The sequence below is a fragment of the Nerophis lumbriciformis genome, linkage group LG01, assembly GCF_033978685.3.
Source record: "Nerophis lumbriciformis linkage group LG01, RoL_Nlum_v2.1, whole genome shotgun sequence".
Taxonomy (NCBI): Eukaryota; Metazoa; Chordata; class Actinopteri; order Syngnathiformes; family Syngnathidae; genus Nerophis; species Nerophis lumbriciformis.
Genome location: NC_084548.2, coordinates 59120708 through 59142332, shown reverse-complemented (window position 1 = coordinate 59142332; position 21625 = coordinate 59120708). Strand labels below are relative to the sequence as shown.

Sequence of the window (21625 nt, the reverse complement as noted above, 5' to 3'; positions counted from 1 at the left end):
AGACAAATGTGGCCATGGACCGACAGGCTGCTCCACTTTCACATAACCCTTCGTGAGAATTGCGATTGAATCTTCATCTAAACGGAATTATGTGAGCGTCCCGTTAGTTAACATTCCAGCAAGAGTGGAACTATTACAGTGTTTGTTTTATTCTGGTTTGTTATTCTTAGTTTATATGTTTAGCACCTAGCAATGCTGCTAATGCTATAGTGTCACAATGAAACTGCATCCATCACTCGGCTTTTAAAACTTATTGCCCGTTCTCTTTGTGTTTGGATTCAAAAATATAAGGTCCTGGATCATACTTTTTCCAGAAGTACTTGTTGTTGGCTCTCACAAAGTCAGCTTGATTAGCATTGTTGTTGATGGGGAAGAGATCTGTGGTTCCTACTCCTCACACGATCACCTGACTGGCTTCCTCATCATCTCTTCAAAATGGCTCGGGAATCTCTGTGAGATTGATACTGTTTTGATCATATCTATTTATTCACAAACTATAGAAGTATTTTGGTGTCATAAATCAGACATATATGATAATAGCTTCAACATAGAGGAAACTTGTTTTTCCACTCTACCGGTACTTCAAGTTCTCGGGAATCCAAAAGGGCCCCACTCATAAAAGTGTTAAAAATGGGTCATATGAACTTCAGGTCTATTTATCGATATATACATATATATATATATATATATATATATATATATATATATATATATATATATATACATATACATATATACATACATACATACCGGTACATATATATATATAATATATATATATATATATATATATATATATATATATATATATATATATATATATATATATATATATATATATATATATATATTTCGCCACACCTAGTGTGTGTGTGACAATCAATGGTACTATTTTTTAATGTTTTTTTTCCCCCCATTTTGTTAAAGAAAACATTTTCCCACAAAAAATGGAAAATTTGATGTAAAGTAAGTGGATTCTTGAATATGTCAATAATTCATAACATTGATTTTCATTCATTATTATTTTTGGAGTGACAGCTTTACAGTAAAAAACAGCCTGCAAGGCAGCTTTGTGGTATTTGTCAACATTGCATTTCACCCGTATGATCTTTTATTCAACTTTTGTTTTGTTTTTTTAATAGTATTTTTAGAATTATTATTTTAGCAAATAAGGCTGCAACTAACAACTAATTTGATAATCGATTAATCTGTCGATTATTACTTCGATTAATAATCGGATAAAAGAGAAACTACATTTCTATCTTTTCCAGTATTTTATTGAAGAAAACAGCATACTGGCGCCATACTTATTTTGATTATTGTTTCTCAGCTGTTTGTAAATGTTGCAGTTTATAAATAAAGGTTTATAAAAAAGAAAAAAAAAAGAAATACAAACAAAATTAAAAAAATAATAAAAAAGTAGCCTCTGCGCATGCGCATAGCATATATCCAACAAATCGATGACTAAATTAATCGCCAACTATGTTTATAATCGATTTTAATCTATTTAATCGATTAGTTGTTGCAGCCCTAGCCGCAAATGACGTTAGTAGCGAATCTTTACCAAGCGCAGAGACGTGACAGCAACTTGACTTCAATGCTGGAACATTTTATGGCAACTAAACATTTCTTCAAGAAGACAATGCCTGACAGTAAAGCATCTCAAGAACTGGGAAATAAACAGAAAAATCAATTTAAATTAAAACCTCAAACTCGACAAACCCATACACTCGTGACTTATTATTAAACTGCAGTACAGCCTGGATGAATTGTATGCAGAACATCTGGTCACATTACAATAATAAATAAGTTTGACAACAAAAAAGTCTACAAACTACCGTAACTTTCTACAATGTGCAGACATTATACAACCTGTTTAATGCCCCCATCAAATAAAAACACACATGAACACTGAGTAAATGAATGATGGCTATAATAAAGCAATAGAACAAGGGCACAAAAGTATTCTGGAAAAAAAAAAAAGATTAAATGTGTTTTTATGCATCAATATTGATGATCTCTGAAGGAGATCTATAAAGTTCTTGAAGAACACACACAAGAATGTGTGTGAGTGTGACAGGTCTCTGATGTTTAAATGTACACAACAATTAAATGTTCAATACTATTATCATAACTCATGATCAATCCTTTAGTGTTCATGCAAAGTCTAAATAAGGGACAGAGGACGGTGAAACTGATGGTTACGAGTTAGAAAATAACAGCAGGTCATTGTTGCGGTGAAGCAAAAAGCTGCCAGGCAAACAAAAGAGCAAGGCGACTGGGATGTCAAAGAACCGCGTAGCAAGTAAGGCCCAAGATGGAAAAGTACCTTCATCATCCATGGCCGACAAAAAGTCTCCACCTGAATTCTTGCGCGGTAAGGTAAGGGGGTGGGGGGGGGGCATTGGACAATTCTCTGTTCCAGTCATTCAGGTCTGTCTCCAAAGGTGTCTGTTGGTCCCGGACGCCGTTCCGGCTAAACCAGTTTCTTGGCTTCAAAGAAGCCCTTGAGGTGCTTCATCTGCCATATGCCAGTGATGATGAGGATGAGCGTCTGGGCGATGGACCACCAGAGGACGCGTTGGTTGGTGCTCTCGCTGGTCATACGGAAGCGCTCCTCTCGATACTACGCAAGGACAACGTTACGCCGCTGGGCAGCCAGAAAATACAAATAAATAGGTGCAGTTGAAGTGTTTACTCACCCGCTGGTAATTCTGCTCCTTTTGAATCTGCTCCACCTGATCCAGGAGCTGCCTGGCACGCAGCTGCAGCTCAGTCAGCTTGTCCTTGGCGGCAATTTCAGGGTAGTTGTTGGTATGTTCCCCAACCTGAATATCCAGGTGCACTCTCTGCGACGTAGCAAAGACACATTTACTTTAGTATGCTTTCATTATTTGTACGTTTACTATGGAAAAATGACATATTTCTCACTGTGAGTGCTCACATTAGGACTAAACCCATACATATTCAATAATACTTCTAATAATACCTCTGCTCCTTAGTACCAGGTAGTCTACATTACATTAGAATCTGCTGTAACTTTCCTGCAAAAAGGCTAAAAAAGTAACCACAAATGTGGCCAACCTGGTAATAGGGATGACTGACTAATTCCGTGCCTACACCAAATTCCATACCGATTACCGTAAAATCAAACGGTACACTACTTCAAGATCTTTGTTGCACGTGACAACTCAAGCACTTGGCGTGCAAGCAGGCGTATTTTGTAGTACAACCGCCTTTAGGAAGTGTAATTTTTTATACCAACAAAGCAAGCGTGTTTGCTAGAAAATGTTTAAAAGCGAGGCTCCGCTTTTCAAAATGCGCTAGCTTGATGCTAATGGATTTGCCATATACACGCAACTGTTTAGCATTAGCGATTTCAACACCTCCAAATTTAGTAATGAAAACTGAAACTAAGTCGGAGTGTATATGTACAATACCTACAGGCTACAACATAAACTAGAGATGTCCGATAATGGCTTTTTTGCCGATATCCGATATTGTCCAACTCTTAATTACCGATTCCGGTATCAACCGATACCGATATATACAGTCGTGGAATTAACACATTACTATGCCTAATTTTGTTGTGATGCCCCGCTGGATGCATTAAACAATGTAACTTTACCATGAATTGATTAACGTAGACCCCGACTTAAACAAGTTGAAAAACTTATTTGGGTGTTACCATTTAGTGGTCAATTGTACAGAATATGTACTGTACTGTGCAATCTCCTAATACAAGCTTCAATCAATCAATCAAAAACAAGGTTTTCCAAAATCAGAGACCAACTTCAACTCCAGTTATGGAAAAAAGTGCCAACATGGCACTGCCATATTTATTATTGAAGTCACAAAGTGCATTATAATTTTTAACATGCCTCAAAACAGCATCTTGGAATTTGGGACATGCTCTCCCTGAGATAATCCTAATACCCACTACAACTATGGGAAATACTATACTTTGACTCTCACAAGGTGCATTATTATTATTTTTTTTTTCTTAAACATGCCTCAAAACAACAGCTACAAAAAGAATGAAGGCACACAGCTTCAGACCAGAGTATACTAGAGCATACTTGCCAACCTTGAGACCTCCGAATTCGGGAGATGGGGGTGGGGGGCGGCGGGGTTAAGGTGTGTGTGTGTGTGGGGTCGGGGGGCGGGGTTTGGTGGTAGCGGGGGGTGTATAATGTAGCGTCCCGGAAGAGTTAGTGCTGCAAGGGGTTCTGGGTATTTGTTCTGTTGTTTTATGTTGTGTTACGGTGCAGATGTTCTCCCGAAATGTGTTTGTCATTCTTGTTTGGTGTGGGTTCACAGTGTGGCGCAAATTTGTAACAGTGTTAAAGTTGTTTATACGGCCACTCTCAGTGTGACCTGTATGGCTGTTGATCAAGTATGCCTTGCATTCACTTATGTGTGTGTAAAAGCCGCATATATTATGTAACTGGGCCGGCACGCTGTTTGTCTGGAGGAAAAGCGGACGTGACGACAGGTTGTAGAGGACGCTAAAGGCAGTGCCTTTAAGGCACGCCCCCAATAATGTTGTCCGAGTGAAAATTGGGAGAATAGTTGCCCCGGGAGATTTTCGGGAGGGGCACTGAAATTCGGGAGTCTCCCGGGAAAATCGGGAGGTTGAAACTGATACCGATAATTTCCGATATTACATTTTAAGGCATTTATCGGACATCTATAGTATAAACACTTGGCAGTAGCTATATGAACACTTCATAACACGGTTATTTTTATTATCACGGTATCGTTAAATGTGCTCAAAAGTACTTATACACCCTAATTTTTAAATAAACAACGTATTTCAATATTGTTTTGGCTTCCTAAAAGCCATATTTTAGTTTGTTTTGTTCTTCTGTTGTCATTTTAAATGTTTAGATGGGAGTTTACTTCCTGTTGTAGACACGTCCATGTATGGATCTTCCAGTCAATGTACACAACTTAAAGGTCTACTGAAACCCACTACTACCGACCACGCGGTCTGATAGTTTATATATCAATGATGAAATCTTAACATTGCAACACATGCCAATACGGCCGGGTTAGCTTACTAAAGTGCAATTTTAAATTTTGCGCGAAATATCCTGCTGAAAACGTCTCGGTATGATGACGCCTGCGTGTGACGTCACGGATTGTAGAGGACATTTTGGGACAGCATGGTGGCCAGCTATTAAGTCGTCTGTTTTCATCGCAAAATTCCACAGTATTCTGGACATCTGTGTTGGTGAATCTTTTGCAATTTGTTCAATGAACAATGGAGACAGCAAAGAAGAAAGCTGTAGGTGGGAAGCGGTGTATTGCGGCAGGTGTTGTGCCGGATAACGCACCCCCGCCGTAGAATGCACCCCTTGACTGTTGTGCCGGATAACACAGCCGGTGTTTCATTGTTTACATTCCCGGAAGATGACAGTCAAGCTTTACCATTGGCCTGTGGAGAACTGGGACAACAGAGACTCTTACCAGGAGGACTTTGAGTTGAATGCGCAGACGCAGTATCGTAAATACGCATGCAGCTGCGGCTTCCAAACATTTGATCGCTCGCCGTACGTGCGTGTCACGTACGTAACTTTGGGGACTTTGGGGAAATATATGTGCTGTATGAACTTTGGGGAGGTGAACGGTACTTTGGGCTGTGGGATTGAGTGTGTTGGGCAGGTGTTTGAGTTGCATTGGCGGGTTATATGGACGGGAGGGGGTAGGTGTTTGTTATGCGGGATTAATTTGTGGCATATTAAATATAAGCCTGGTTGTGTTGTGGCTAATAGAGTATATATATGTCTTGTGTTTATTTACTGTTTTAGTCATTCCCAGCTGAATAGCAGGTCCCACCCGCCTCTCACAGCATCTTCCCTATCTGAATCGCTCCCACTGCCCTCTAGTCCTTCACTCTCACTTTTCTCATCCACAAATCTTTCATCCTCGCTCAAATTAATGGGGAAATCGTCGCTTTCTCGGTCCGAATCGCTCTCGCTGCTGGTGGCCATGATTGTAAACAATGTGCGGATGTGAGGAGCTCCACAACCTGTGACGTCACGCGCATATCGTCTGCTACTTCCGGTACAGGCAAGGCTTTTTTATCATCGACCAAATGTTGCGAACTTTATCGTCGATGTTCTCTACTAAATCCTTTCAGCAAAAATATGGCAATATCGCGAAATGAAATGATCGTTTAAATAAGAAAATCGCATTCCAGTAGGCCTTTAATATCTTAGTTGCACAGACAGTAATGTGCTTGTACAGGTTTAGATTGGGGTATGACATTTGTAATGGGGAAAGACATTCATGTGCTTTGCATTCATGTAAGCATTTAAGCTAGCTAGCAATTAGCACGATTTGAGCATCATCTCCGCTCTGGGAGTATGTCAAAGTGTTTAAGATCATTCTAATTTAAAACAGTAATAATAAGTGTCGGAGTTATACTGCGATATTTATAAGTTCCAGACGGTCATCATTACATCCTTAGTGTAGTTTTTCCCAGAATCTTGGACCCGTGTGCGTGTGAATTGTTTAAGCCGTTCAGGAAATGCAAAGCCTTGCTTTATCAGAGTACCCCGATGCTAGCACTGGGGTCCTACCAGTTTCCCTCCAGCAAACAGAGCCATCTTGGTAGAGTTGGAGTGCAGACAAATCTGGTGTTCTCCAGGAGTATGGGATGTGAAGGTGAAGCGGCCATCAGATCCATACTGACGGGACAGGATGACCTGAAAGGGTCGGAGAAAATCAAATTTTAGGATTTTCTGTGTGTGTCGGCTTCACACCTCTTATTTTTCCATTCAATACACACCTTTGCATCAGGATCCTTGATTTCAACATGCATTCCAAGACCAGGGGTCGACGGGAGGAAAGAATTGGTCTGTTTGTCCCACAACTGAGTTTTGTACTTTCCTGTAAATATGACACAAGTCATTCAGTCAACGGATGGATACACACACTTTGTGAGACTTCCACAAAGATGAGGTGTAATAAGACTTTTCTAGTGAGAAAACACTTAAAAAAGTTAAGTCTAATTTGTGTTTTTTCATTTTGCTGTGTAATTATTACAATATATTAACTGCAACTAGTTTGCACTATATTGTGACTCAAACAAGAGGTAACACCCTGGGACAACACAGTGTCAAACTGAACTGAGCCTTGTCAGAATGTTAAAATATGTATTGTTATTCCAACCATACAGAGATGTGTTACCAATTTACTTCCACCTGACGCTTTTCTAGCCAGTCGACCCTCGCCACATCAAATTTATTTAGCATTTCCTAAGGCAGATGTCAACTTTTTTCGAACATGCTTTTTTATATTCCCCCCGCAATTTTTCCACAAATGAAAATATCTTTAAATACACATTTAACAATGATCCAGCACACATCAGTGTAGTTTAGGAATGAATAGCAGTGACTTAGCCACCCCACTCACTGTACCTTGCAGTTTTAAAATGAAAACATGACACAAACACTCTGGCCTGGAAACGCTTCGGGATTCCCCAGGAGGAAGTTGCTAATGTTGCTCTGGAGAGGGAAGTCTGGGGGTCTCTGCTGGAGCTTGTCCCCGCGACCCGGTAGAAGATGGATAATAATAATAATAATAATAACTGGGATTTATATAGCGCTTTTCTAAGTACCCAAAGTCGCTTTACATGTAGAACCCATCAATCATTCTATGCTGTATTTTTTTGTCAATAAAATACTGGAAAGGATAGAAATGTTGTTTGTCTCTTTTATCCGATTATTAATCAAAGTAATAATCGACAGATTAATCGATTATCAAATTAGTTGTTAGTTGCAGCCCTATTTGAATACGGTATCTTAGTATTGCACAACAACAAGGTACCTTTAGCACCAGTTTAATTAAAAACAATCACAATTTTATACAGGTTATATTAGTAGGGCTTTCCCACTTCTACCCATCAGTTTGGCCTGGAAACTGTTGAAGACCCCTGTTTTAGTTTCAGTAGAAGCATTTAAGTCCCATCTTAAAACTCATTTGTATACTCTAGCCTTTAAATAGACCCCCCTTTTAGACCAGTTGATCTGCCGTTTATTTTATTTTCTGCTCTGCCCCCCCTCCCTCGTGGAGGGGGGGGGGGCACAGTTCGGTGGCCATGGATGAAGTGCTGGCTGTCCAGAGTTGGGACCCGGGGTGGACCGCTCGCCTGTGCATCGGTTGGGGACATCTCTGCGCTGCTGACCTGTCACCGCTCGGGGATGGTCCTCTGCTGGCCCCACTATGGACTGGTCTCTCACTATTATGTTAGATCCACTATGGACTGGACTTTCACAATATTATGCTAGATCCACTCGACGACCATTGCACCGGGGGTAGGGGGTCACCCACATCTGCGGTCCTCTCCAAGGTTTCTCATTGTCATCCTACTGGGTTGAGTTCTTCCTTGCCCTGATGTGGGATCTGAACCGAGGATGTCGTTGTGGCTTGTGCAGCCCTTTGAGACACTTGTGATTTAGGGCTATATAAATAAACATTGATAGGTTGATTGATTGATTGAACGCATACCCCACAACGCATTTGGCATAAATTAGGCATTTTCAAGCATAACAATGTGTAAATGAGCTAAAAATGTCAACTTAACAGTAGTATTAACCACTAGAAGAGACCAAACCAATCAGAGCGCCCTGTTCAGTATTGTGGCCACTGATTGGCTCAGCCTCAGGCAGCAATGACGATATTGACTTAAGAACGTGTGAAGGTGACTGTGTGGATGTGATTCCATATCTAGAGGGCTCTCATAATGTTATGAAACATAATTAGAAGGTTGTTAACAGGTTTTTATGAACTAACTATGAAACTATTTGATTAATAAACCAGGATTTGTAGAGGTTTGATCAAAGGTCGATGATTACAACATTTTACATTCTGAGCAGGCGAATAAACAATCACATTAAGATTTACTATTAACTTCAAATACAACCGATTAATGACCCATATCTCTAAAAGGAAATGTCATGGAACAGGTAGCTATTATTTCCTTGGGGCTGCACTGAAGCCTTTTATGTGGTGTAAATAAAAGTCTAGTCTATCCTTAAACCCACTTCCGGTCGTCACGAGCAGGTACAATGCTAGCTAGCTTCCTTAGGCTAATTGTCAGCAACGTCTTACCGATCACCATGGTCTCGTCTGGAATCTCTTCAATAAAGCATTTTTTCTCAGTCTCTCCTATGTGGAAGTAGAGGGCGTAACTTGGATAAATACAAACTGCCATCAAAATAACTCCAGCTGTAGTGACGGTCAGCATCATGAAGCCTCCTCCGCTCGCTTGCACACGTTAGCCGAAAGCACCGAGCGTCGTTGGAGCTATGTGACGTCATCACCCAATGCGGAAGAAGGAAGGGGATTTCCTAAAGGGTCATGTAATTTCGCCCCGAGTTTTGTCTGTCGATCTGCATCAAAGTCGATGGGAAGCAGTAAGATTCAAAACAATTGTAATATTTTGTTTAAACAACATTATGAACGTACCAATGCGCACTGAAAAACGGTAATTCTGAGTTATCATGCTAACATCATTAATATAGAGTGTGCAAAATGACTCATGTAACAAGAGGGAAGCTCAAAACAACATGAAAATAACATTTTGTTGACTAAAACACTGACACAGGTAATCATCCTTTAACGTTGAGGGAATGTTTGACTAAAACTCTGTAAATCACTTTTTAATGTTGAGGAAATGTTTGACGGAGACGAGACAAGCGTTTGAGTTCGAGTAAGTTTTGCCTGACAATCCAAACACGGGGTTAAGGTGCTACCGTCGATTGCTAACAACACGCTCGTCATGAGCTTGACAGTTAACCTCAACCTACGCATAACGTTTTAGGAGAACCTGGAAATATAGGCGCAGTTCAATTGTTGGAGTGTTCAAGGTCGTTGCGGTCAACTACTATGATTGGCAACAAGTTCTTCTTAGAGGTCAAACGGTTTATTTCTAGCTAGCTGCCCAAGCTAAGTCGCTAGCTGTGTGTTAGCCTGCTAGCTCGCTCTTTTCCGGATAACAACACTGGGAATTAAAATAAGGTAACAAGGGACTTTGTATTTGCTTTTGAAAGGTAAATTACATTTCATTTGGGTTTGCTTATTGTTTATACATTGTTTCAGTATCGTGGAGGAACATGATAAACAACACCGAGCTGTAGTAAACACCACCCACCGTTGTGTTATGAGATTGGCAATATTTTTAATACATTTCACGCCATTAACACGCTTAAATATAGTAATAATGTAGTAATGTGAACAGGCATTATGTCCCAGACTGGCGCGTTGCCCCATCCTTTTTGGATGACGTAATGCAAGGGTGTCAAACTCAAATTCATTGCGGTTATGGCAGAGGGCCGCTTATAACAGCAAATAATTATTATATATTTTTTAATGTACACTGTAAAACAAATCTGTTAACTTTACAGTAAAAAAAAACTGTCAACTCAGTCACCAGAATTGTACTGTAAAATATACAATGTTGTTTACAACATATTAACGGTAAATGTGTTGTGTTACAGTAAAAAAAAAAAAAAAAGGCTGCTTAGTCGCCAGAATTTCTCTGTAAAATTGACGGTGTTTTTTTATAATAGTACTGTAAATCAGTGCTTCTCATTTATTTTCTCTGCATCATGGCCTCTCCAGGTAGAAATAAAACATTTAGCGCCACCCAACTCTCTGCTGTGGCTATACATAGTATAATTTGTCTATATAAGTGTACATACCTGCATACCCATCCATCCATCCATTTTCTACCGCTTATTCCCTTCGGGGTCGCGGGGGGAGCTGGAGCCTATCTCAGCTACAATCGGGCGGAAGGCGGGGTACACCCTGGACAAGTCGCCACCTCATCGCAGGGCCAACACAGATAGACAGACAACATTCACACTCACATTCACACACTAGGACCAATTTAGTGTCGCCAATCAACCTATCCCCAGGTGCATGTCTTTGGAGGTGGGAGGAAGCCGGAGTACCCGGAGGGAACCCACGCAGTCACGGGGAGAACATGCAATCTCCACACATACCATTGTATCCATATTACGGTGGGACAGGGGTTTGTGCATGTGCCTCACAATACGAAGGTCCTGAGTAGTCCTGGTTTCAATCCCGGGCTTCGGATCTTTCTGTGTGGAGTTTGCATGTTCTCCCCGTGACTGCGTGGGTTCCCTCCGGGTACTCCGGCTTCCTCCCACCTCCAAAAACATGCACCTGGGGATAGGTTGATTGGCAACACTAAATCGGCCCTAGTGTGTGAATGGGACTGTGAATGTTGCCTGTCTATCTGTGTTGGCCCTGCGATGAGGTGGCGACTTGTCCAGGGTGTACCCTGCCTTCAGCCCGAATGCAGCTGAGATAGGCTCCAGCACCCCCCGCGACTCCAAAAGGGACAAGCGGTAGAAAATGGATGGATGGAAAACAAAAAAGACAAATATAGATCAACTTACAACAAATAACTTTGTTAATATTGTTGTTTTAGTCTGTAACAGAAAATATCTCAAATGCATCAATTTGCCTGAAACTAAAAAGAATATCAAATCCTTATATAAAGTGTAAACATTTTTTTGACCGACGTGAACCATTTGATACTGAAAATTAAAAAATGTTTGAACTCAATAAATAATAATATTCTAAAAGTGTGTGTGTGTGTGTGTGTGTGTGTGTGTATTGCAGGGATGGTGCAGCCCCAACCTGATGGTCCACTGCAGTGGGACATGTCAGGAGAGGACAGTGGGGGGGCCCTCAGGGTCCCACCTGAGCTGGCGGCCAATGAAGTGGTGACCCGGTTGCTCGGGGACAATCAGCAGCTCAGAGGTACTTTGTACTGTATTGGACTTAATGATGTTATACACACACACACACACATACTGTATGTATATATAAATGGTAATTATGGCAGATGTCCTGCTTATGGTATGACCCTTGACTATATTTGGTCTAAAGCAGCGGTGTCAAACTCATTTTAGCTCAGGGGCACATTGGAGCAAAACCTAGGCCACCTACTCAGTGGCCTAGTGGTTAGAGTGTCCGCCCTGAAATCGGTAGGTTGTGAGTTCAAACCCCGGCCGAGACGTACCAAAGACTATAAAAATGGGACCCATTACCTCCCTGCTTGGCACTCAGCATCAAGGGTTGGAATTGGGGGTTAAATCACCAAAAATGATTCCCGGGCGCGGCCACTGCTCCCCTCACCTCCCAGGGGGTGAACAAGGGGAAGGGTCGAATGCAGAGGACAAATTTCACCTCATCTAGTGTGTGTGACAATCATTGGTACTTCAGATTGGATTTTTTAAATAATAGACCAATCACATTCTGAAAATGTACCAATCATAATGGGGTTTTTTAACACCTACATGTTGCGGTTAATAGTATTCTATCTTCATTTGCCAGTATTTATACTTTCTTAGACTTAGACTTAGACTTAGACTTCCTTTTTATTGGCATTGAAATTTGAACTTTACAGCACAGATAAGAACAAAATTTCGTTACATAAGCTCATAAAAGGATAAAAAGCAATAAGGTGCATATATAAATAAATAAATATACATAAATAATATATGTATAAAATAAATAAATAGATAGATTACTGTACAGATAAATATATTGCACTTTTTCACTTGCGTCCATGTTTATGGAGGTATGTTATATTGTCTTTTTTATTCCAGCGAGTTAATCCATTTTGGGGGGAGTTGAGGGGATAATTTAATTATGATGCGTTCAAGAGTCTTACAGCCTGAGGGAAGAAGCTGTTACAGAACCTGGAGGTTCTGCTTCGGAGGCTGCGGAACCTCTTTCTAGAGTCTGAATAAAACATGGGATAATGTTCATCAGTCACATAGGTGGAGTTGAGTCTGGCAGAGTTTTAAAATGCTCCCATTGGGGTTAATTTTTAATCTATCAGAAGATGAATTAAACGTTAATATCACAATCAAATTACAGGATGTTATTAATGTAATATACTAATTTTATTTATCTACGTGAAGTAAGAAGGGTATACATATTATTTCAAAATATTTATGTGCGCCCAGAAAATGTGTCCCCAGTCATAAATACAACACGAAAGGTACAGATTATCATTTTGTATACTATCACTTATAAGCAGCGAAAGTGGGCAGTGTCCAAACACAGAAGTGTCGCCTGTTTTAATATGCCACATAGCTCCGCCCCCCTCTGATGCCATGCGCTCTCGCGGTAGGGGATCAAAAGCATTGCTATTGCAAAATCCAGCAGACACATTTAGAACAGCAGTTTCTTTCATTCAAAATTTCTGCTCATTTTTATACTTTGCAAACTGATCTCGCGGGCCGGATGAAACCTGTTGGCGAGCCTGATTTGGCTCACGGGCCCTACGTTTTACACAACTGGTCTAAAGTTTTGGGACAGAATTCTTCATCAATTAATTACATCACATGTCTAAATTCCGGGCGAAGTTGGTAGAGTGGCCGTGCCAGCAATCGGAGGGTTGCTGGTTACTGGGGTTCAATCCCCACCTTCTACCATCCTAGTCACGTCCGTTGTGTCCTTGGGCAAGACACTTCACCCCTTGCTCCTGATGGCTGCTGGTTAGCGCCTTGCATGGCAGCTCCCGCCATCAGTGTGTGAATGTGTGTGTGAATGGGTGAATGTGGAAATACTGTCAAAGCGCTTTGAGTACCTTGAAGGTAGAAAAGCGCTATACAAGTATAACCCATTTATCATTTATTTATTTATCAATTAATTACATCACATGTCTAAATTCCCTGAGTCTTAATTTTACATCTTAGTGGCACCATTTTAGATGGGAAATTTTAATTTAATGAATAAAGTTAATTGAATGTGTTATAACAGGTATATATATTTATGCTATTGTATTGTTTTACTGTTATGAACATATAAGTAAGTGCAACAGCCGTATATAGTCAATACTAGAATGATTACATAGATATTTTTTATTATCACAAAATCTTTTGACAATTTTTATCGTTAATAAACCAAGGAAATACACCCCTTGACACAGGATAACTTTAATTATGACCAATGTATGACTCTGTAACTACTTGGTATTGAATCCATATCCAAATTTGTAGTATCACCCAAAAATTAATATGTAATGTATCAAAAAACAGAAGAATAAGTGATTATTACATTTTAATAGGGCTGGACAATTAATCACATTTTGATTTTAATTATGGCTTCTCACGACCAGGGAAATTTCAATAATTCAAAAAAACGATTAATGGGCCGTGCAACGTGCATGTAAATTCCTGAACTTGTAACAGTGGAACGTAGGGTGAGGGGAAAAACGCACATCTACTAGAAGTTTGGATTCTCACCATGGTTGCTACTTATTATTTAACACATCGCTAGTATGCCTAATCAATAATCACTAAACTCAATAAAAAAATATGGCATATGATTTCCGCGGTGGCGTAACAGCGGATGGAGTCACAGAATTGACCAGAATTGACTAAATCCTGTATTTATATGTATGTATGTATTATATAGTTCTATAGCCCTTAATCACAAATGTCTCAAAGGGCTGTACAAGCCACAACATCCTCGGCTCAGATCCCACATCAGGGCAAGAAAAAAACTCAACCCAATGGAGACAACGAGAAACCTTGGAGGTTACCGCAGATGTGGGGACCCCCCTCTTGACCTGACAATCTCTCCACGCAGGAGAGGGTGGCAGAGTAGAAAAAGAGAGACGGCAGATCAACTAAAAAGGGGTCTATTTAAAGGCTTGAGTATACAAATGAGTTTTAAGATGGGTTTTAAATGATTACATTTAAGTCCATCAACTTAAAAACACGACGGCTGTCGCAACTTGAGAGGCGGTCTCTCTCATTTTTAAAAAACAGCCTTAAGTCACCTCCACACATCAAGCTGAGAACAGCAGCACACTTGCCTTCCCTCCTTCACAATAATAGTGTGGTGCGCCACACCCGGTCTGACCGTGCTAGCAAATAAAAGGTTTCAAAAAAGTACCTTACACAAGCAAAGTGAACTTAAAGCACTTATATACATTTACATAATGATTATGCTTTGACCTAAAATACTAGTCAAAATTTGTATTGCAGCAATCAATGTGAGGATTTTTGCATTTAATTAACAAACATTTTATTAAATTTTATTTGACACAAAAAGCAAACAAACACTCTATGGTGGTAAAAATAAGTGTTAAAGGTAAAAAACGGAACTAAAAACAATTAAAACGTTAAAAACTATATTGTAATGTTTTTTTATTGTCACAAAGTGTTGGTGACGAACCCCAAGATGCAGAGATGACGGCAGGCATTGAGAGAGAAAACATGATTTAATGTCCATCAAATAAAGGAAAAAACACAAACCAGAAACTAGGAATAGCCAAAACAGGAACCAGCAAACAGAAAAACTGGAAACAGATAATGGCTAACAAGAAAACACGAAACAAAAGAGCTAGGAGACAGCAAACTGTAATTAGCTATAAGGAACTATCAAACAGGAACAGCTTAACGCAAACAACGACAAGTAGTAGACACGACAGGTAGTAGCTCTAACGACAGGTAGTGATGACATCGACAATGACACTACAATAATCCAGCACTGACTGGAGGGGAAGGCAAGTTTAAATAGCAGCTGGCTGATTGACACCAGGTGTGGCCAGGTGCCAATCAGCCACAGCTGAGGGGACAGCACTCAGAGAGACAAACAGGAAAGTGAACCAAAATAAGAGTGCTGACAGGAAATAAAACAAACAGAGGAAAAACTAAAACTTGACCAAACTGTCAGGGATAAGCCTGACATTTATATTGCTATTGTTATTTAAATGTATTGTTATTACTATTTTACTTGTTGTGTTTTTTCATTACTAATTTATATCAGTTTTGTTTTCTACTATATTTGGAGTTGAGTTTTGGTGGTACAAGAAATACTCATGTTTTCAAAATAATTAATAATTGTGTAATTAATCGTGATTACAATATCAATCAAAATAGTCCATCCATCCATCCATTTCCTACCGCTTATTATTATTTTTGCCTTAATTGTCCAGCCCTACATTTGAACAGGAGTGTAGCTAGAACCTGTTAAAATAGAAAGTAAGCAGCTATTAACAGTAATGAACAACTAGATTCATAATACATGATCATTTTGACAAAATAAAAGAATGAGAAATGACACAATATGTTACTGCATATGTCAGCAGACTAATTAGGAGCTTTTGTTTGCTTACTTACCACTAAAAGACAAGTTGTCTAGTATGTTCACTATTTTGTTAATTTCAGTTTATTTCGAACATGCATACAATACAAATACAACGTAATGCATCACATGTTTCCAGTTATTTCATTACAGCATGTCAGAAAAGGAGTAGGAAGAAGCAGATCTTATTTAATCCTGTCAAAGCAATTTTATCCCATTTATCTTACCATCTTATTTGATGGCAACATTGTTATTTTTTTGCAATAAAAAACATTTGTTCAACGTATCATAAGATTGTTCCGTATTTTTCGGAGAAAAGTCGCTCCGGAGTATAAGTCGCACCGGCCGAAAATGCATAATAAAGAAGGGAAAAAACATAAGTCGCATTTTTGGGGAACATTTATTTGATATAACCCAACACCAAGAATAGACATTTGAAAGGCAATTTAAAATAAATAAAGAATAGTGAACAACAGGCTGAATAAGTGTACATTATATGACGCATAAATAACCAACTGAGAATGTGCCTGGTATGTTAAGGTAACATTTATGGTAAGAGTCATTCAAATAACTATAACATATAGAACATGCTATACGTTTACCAAACAATCTGTCACTCCTAATCGCTAAATCCGATGAAATCTAATGTCTAGTCTCTTACGTGAATGAGCTATATAATATTATTTGATATTTTACGGTAATGTGTTAATAATTTCACACATAAGTCGCTCCTGAGTATAAGTCGCACCCCCGGCCAAACTATGAAAAAAACTGCGACTTATAGTCCGAAAAATACGGTATGTTAAAATAAAGCCAATAATGACATTTTTGGGATTTATTTTGAAAAGTATCGAAATACATTTTGATGGCGCTACCAAAATATTGGTGTCGTGATAACCCTATTACATGCCTTACAATGAACGGCCAACAAGATGCTTTTTAAAAAAATAATCAGTTAGCATGGCGAACATAATGAATGCCATGGGTGCAATGTTGGACTGATTGAGGTTATGATGTCAAGTTAACTTTCAGTAAACCTGAGGTGTTGACTTACATCATAAAGGTGCCAGTTTGTGAGGCGTACCAGCCATGAATATTTTTTCAAACACTGCAGCAGCCCTGTGTTCATGGTAGGGCTGGGCGACCTATGAAATATACTCGATATATCGCGGGTTTGTCTCTGTGCGATGTAGAAAATGACTATATCGTGAGTATTCGAGTATACGTTCTCACGCAGTTGCTTTTAGCTGCGGGCATTACACTATACAGGCTTTTCTCACTCTTTCTTGTCTTTTCTTCTCACGAAGAGATAAAACAAGCGCACCTTGTTACATATGTCACATACTGTCACGCGTGCAACGTCATACGCTCTCGCGGAGCAGAGAGGTAGCGGCATGGGTAATAGCTGTGGTAGGTGGTGCTAGCCGAGCGGTGAGAGTGGTAATACGAGAGAGAGAAGGTGCGAATCTGGTAACAAATGGATGAAGAAGAATGAATAATTCTCAAGAAAAACAGCACAGGGTTCATCGTCTGGCGGTGGTTTGGCTTCAAGTGGGAAGATGTTAAACAGACAACCGTAATATGTAAAGTATGCGGCAAAAGTGTTGCTACAAAAGTAGCAGCACTCCTATATTGTAGCATCATTTGAAAAGTCACCTGCTAGAGAATAAGGAGTGCTTGAAACTCTGCATGTCAACATCTCGGCCGGTGCCACACCAAGTAAATGCCGAAGCAACCAGCACTGACTCAATTGAGCCTGGCGTCATCCATTTCCAGATCAACACCGTATGAAAAAAATAGTCAAAAACAGGAGATAACCTCCGCAGTAACCTACCACATAGCGAATGACATACACAATTTGATTTCCTATCCATCCATCCATCCATCTTCTTCCGCTTATCCGAGGTCGGGTCGCGGGGGCAGCAGCCTAAGCAGGGAAGCCCAGACTTCCCTCTCCCCAGCCACTTCGTCCAGCTCCTCCCGGGGGATCCCGAGGCGTTCCCAGGCCAGCCGGGAGACATAGTCTTCCCAACGTGTCCTGGGTCTTCCTCGTGGCCTCCTACCGGTCGGACATGCCCTAAACACCTCCTTAGGGAGGCGCTCGGGTGGCATCCTGACCAGATGCCCGAACCACCTCATCTGGCTCCTCTCAATGTGGAGGAGCAGCGGCTTTACTTTGAGCTCCCCCCGGATGACAGAGCTTCTCACCCTATCTCTAAGGGAGAGCCCCGCCACCCGGCGGAGGAAACTCATTTCGGCCGCTTGTACCCGTGATCTTGTCCTTTCGGTCATAACCCAAAGCTCATGACCATAGGTGAGGATGGGAACGTAGATCGACCGGTAAATTGAGAGCTTTGCCTTCCGGCTCAGCTCCTTCTTCACCACAACGGATCGATACAGCGTCCGCATTACTGAAGACGCCGCACCGATCCGCCTGTCGATCTCACGATCCACTCTTCCCTCACTCGTGAACAAGACTCCGAGGTACTTGAACTCCTCCACTTGGGGCAAGATCTCCTCCCCAACCCGGAGATGGCACTCCACCCTTTTCCGGGCGAGAACCATGGACTCGGACTTGGAGGTGCTGATTCTCATCCCAGTCGCTTCACACTCAGCTGCGAACCGATCCAGTGAGAGCTGAAGATCCTGGCCAGATGAAGCCATCAGGACCAAATCATCTGCAAAAAGCAGAGACCTAATCCTGCAGCCACCAAACCGGATCCCCTCAACGCCTTGACTGCGCCTAGAAATTCTGTCCATAAAAGTTATGAACAGAATCGGTGACAAAGGGCAGCCTTGGCGGAGTCCAACCCTCACCGGAAACGTGTCCGACTTACTGCCAGCAATGCGAACCAAGCTCTGACACTGATCATACAGGGAGCGGACCGCCACAATCAGACAGTCCGAAACCCCATACTCTCTGAGCACTCCCCACAGGACTTCCCGAGGGACACGGTCGAATGCCTTCTCCAAGTCCACAAAGCACATGTAGACTGGTTGGGCAAACTCCCATGCACCCTCAAGGACCCTGCCGAGAGTATAGAGCTGGTCCACAGTTCCACGACCAGGACGAAAACCACACTGTTCCTCCTGAATCCGAGGTTCGACTATCCGGCGTAGCCTCCTCTCCAGTACACCTGAATAGACCTTACCGGGAAGGCTGAGGAGTGTGATCCCACGATAGTTAGAACACACCCTCCGGTTCCCCTTTTTAAAGAGAGGAACCACCACCCCGGTCTGCCAATCCAGAGGTACTGCCCCCGATGTCCACGCGATGCTGCAGAGTCTTGTCAACCAAGACAGCCCTACAGCATCCAGAGCCTTAAGGAACTCCGGGCGGATCTCATCCACCCCCGGGGCCTTGCCACCGAGGAGCTTTTTAACTACCTCAGCAACCTCAGCCCCAGAAATAGGAGAGCCCACCACAGATTCCCCAGGCACTGCTTCCTCATAGGAAGACGTGTTGGTGGGATTGAGGAGGTCTTCGAAGTATTCCCTCCACCGATCCACAACTTCCGCAGTCGAGGTCAGCAGAACACCATCCGCACCATACACGGTGTTGGTAGTGCACTGCTTCCCCTTCCTGAGGCGGCGGATGGTGGTCCAGAATCGCTTCGAAGCCGTCCGGAAGTCGTTTTCCATGGCTTCCTCGAACTCCTCCCATGTCCGAGTTTTTGCCTCCGCGACCGCTGAAGCCGCACACCGCTTGGCCTGTCGGTACCTGTCCGCTGCCTCAGGAGTCCCATGAGCCAAAAGAACCCGATAGGACTCCTTCTTCAGCTTGACGGCATCCCTCACCGCCGGTGTCCACCAACGGGTTCTAGGATTACCGCCACGACAGGCACCAACTACCTTGCGGCCACAGCTCCAATCAGCCGCCTCGACAATAGAGGTGCGGAACATGATCCACTCGGACTCAATGTCCAGCACCTCCCTCGTGACATGTTCAAAGTTTTTCCGGAGGTGGGAATTGAAACTCTCTCTGACAGGAGACTCTGCCAGACGTTCCCAGCAAACCCTCACAATGCGTTTGGGCCTGCCAGGTCTGTCCGGCATCCTCCCCCACCATCGCAGCCAACTCACCACCAGGTGGTGATCGGTAGAAAGCTCCGCCCCTCTCTTCACCCGAGTGTCCAAAACATGAGGCCGCAAATCCGATGACACAACTACAAAGTCGATCATAGAACTGCGGCCTAGGGTGTCCTGGTGCCAAGTGCACATATGGACACCCTTATGCTTGAACATGGTGTTCGTTATGGACAATCCGTGACGGGCACAAAAGTCCAATAACAAAACACCACTTGGGTTCAGATCCGGGCGGCCATTCTTCCCAATCACGCCTCTCCAGGTTTCATTGTCGTTGCCAATATGAGCGTTGAAGTCCCCCAGTAGAACGAGGGAATCACCCGGGGGAGCACTCTCAAGTACTCCCTCGAGTGAATCCAAAAAGGGTGGGTACTCTTAGCTGCTGTTTGGCGCGTAAGCGCAAACAACAGTCAGGACCCGTCCCCCCACCCGAAGGCGGAGGGAAGCTACCCTCTCGTCCACCGGGTTGAACTCCAACATGCAGGCTCTGAGCCGGGGGGCAACAAGAATTGCCACCCCAGCCCGTCGCCTCTCACTGCTGGCAACGCCAGAGTGGAAGAGAGTCCATCCCCTCTCGAGAGAACTGGTTCCAGAGCCCTTGCTGTGCGTCGAGGTGAGTCCGACTATATCCAACCGGAACTTCTCTACCTCGCGCACTAGCTCAGGCTCCTTCCCCCCCAGCGAGGTGACGTTCCACGTCCCAAGAGCTAGCTTCTGTAGCCGAGGATCGGACCGCCAAGTGCCCTGCCTTCGGCTACCGCCCAGCTCACATTGCACCCGACCTCTATGGCCCCTGCTATGGGTGGTGAGCCCATTGGAGGGGGGACCCACGTTGCCTCTTCGGGCTGTGCCCGGCCGGGCCCCATGGGGACAGGCCCGGCCACCAGGCGCTCGCCATCGTGCCCCAACTCCGGGCCTGGCTCCGGAGGGGGGCCCCGGTGACCCGCGTCCGGGCGAGGGAAATCTAAGTCTCGGTTCTTGCATTTCCATAGAAGTCTTCGAGCTGCTCTTTGTCTGATCCCTCACCTAGGACCTGTTTGTCTTGGGAGACCCTACCAGGGGGCATGGAAGCCCCCGGACAACATAGCTCCTAGGATCATTGGGACACGCAAACTCCTCTACCACGTTAAGGTGGCAGCTCGGAGAGGAGCTGTTATGTAGCTAATTTTTATTTTACACTTTTTTAAATATCTTGTGTGACATCATGCACAAAAGTGCACTTTATTAGTTTTAAAATATTGTAGTGGCGTTCTGTACAAAAAGTGCACTTTAATTTAATGTTGTTTTGATATGTCATCTTAGTGACATCATGCACCAAAGTGCACTAATAGCTTGTTTTAAAATGTCTCTGACAATCTTGCACTTTCTGTTTTGAAATGACATGAATGTT

General features: G+C 42.4%; 2 protein-coding genes across 5 annotated transcripts in view; one reads left to right on the top strand and one right to left on the bottom strand.

The window, feature by feature from the left end:
- Positions 1-1588: 1588 nt before the first annotated feature.
- LOC133624633 (transmembrane emp24 domain-containing protein 4-like) lies at positions 1589-9326 on the bottom strand. Its single transcript, XM_061988372.2, has 5 exons — positions 9121-9326; positions 6797-6897; positions 6588-6713; positions 2703-2849; positions 1589-2626 (listed from the first exon to the last, which is right to left on the bottom strand). The coding sequence occupies exons 1-5, from the start codon at positions 9257-9259 to the stop codon at positions 2477-2479; spliced, it is 663 nt and encodes a 220-aa protein (XP_061844356.1). The 5' UTR covers positions 9260-9326; the 3' UTR covers positions 1589-2476.
- ikbkg (inhibitor of nuclear factor kappa B kinase regulatory subunit gamma) overlaps positions 9313-21625 on the top strand; it is a 42520-nt gene continuing 30207 nt past the window's right edge. For 2 of the 4 annotated variants that reach the window (XM_061988358.2, XM_061988330.2), the window contains exons 1-2: positions 9313-9425; positions 11662-11802. In XM_061988358.2, the coding sequence (XP_061844342.1) occupies positions 9416-9425; positions 11662-11802 (151 nt within the window). In that variant the 5' untranslated portion in view covers positions 9313-9415. Of the gene's footprint in view, positions 9497-9761; positions 10030-11661; positions 11803-21625 lie in introns of those variants that run through there. The other 2 variants (XM_061988349.2, XM_061988340.2) reach the window with 2 other exon arrangements.

What these genes read in the sequence shown, in the direction of transcription:
- LOC133624633 (XM_061988372.2), bottom strand. Translation starts at nt 9,259, where the DNA reads ATGATGCTGACCGTCACTACAGCTGGAGTTATTTTGATGGCAGTTTGT. An exon ending in TCAAGGATCCTGATGCAAAG is followed by an intron (nt 6,714 to 6,796) that starts GTGTGTATTGAA and finishes CGACCCTTTCAG; the next exon opens with GTCATCCTGTCCCGTCAGTA. An exon ending in AGGAGCAGAATTACCAGCGG is followed by an intron (nt 2,627 to 2,702) that starts GTGAGTAAACAC and finishes GTCCTTGCGTAG; the next exon opens with TATCGAGAGGAGCGCTTCCG.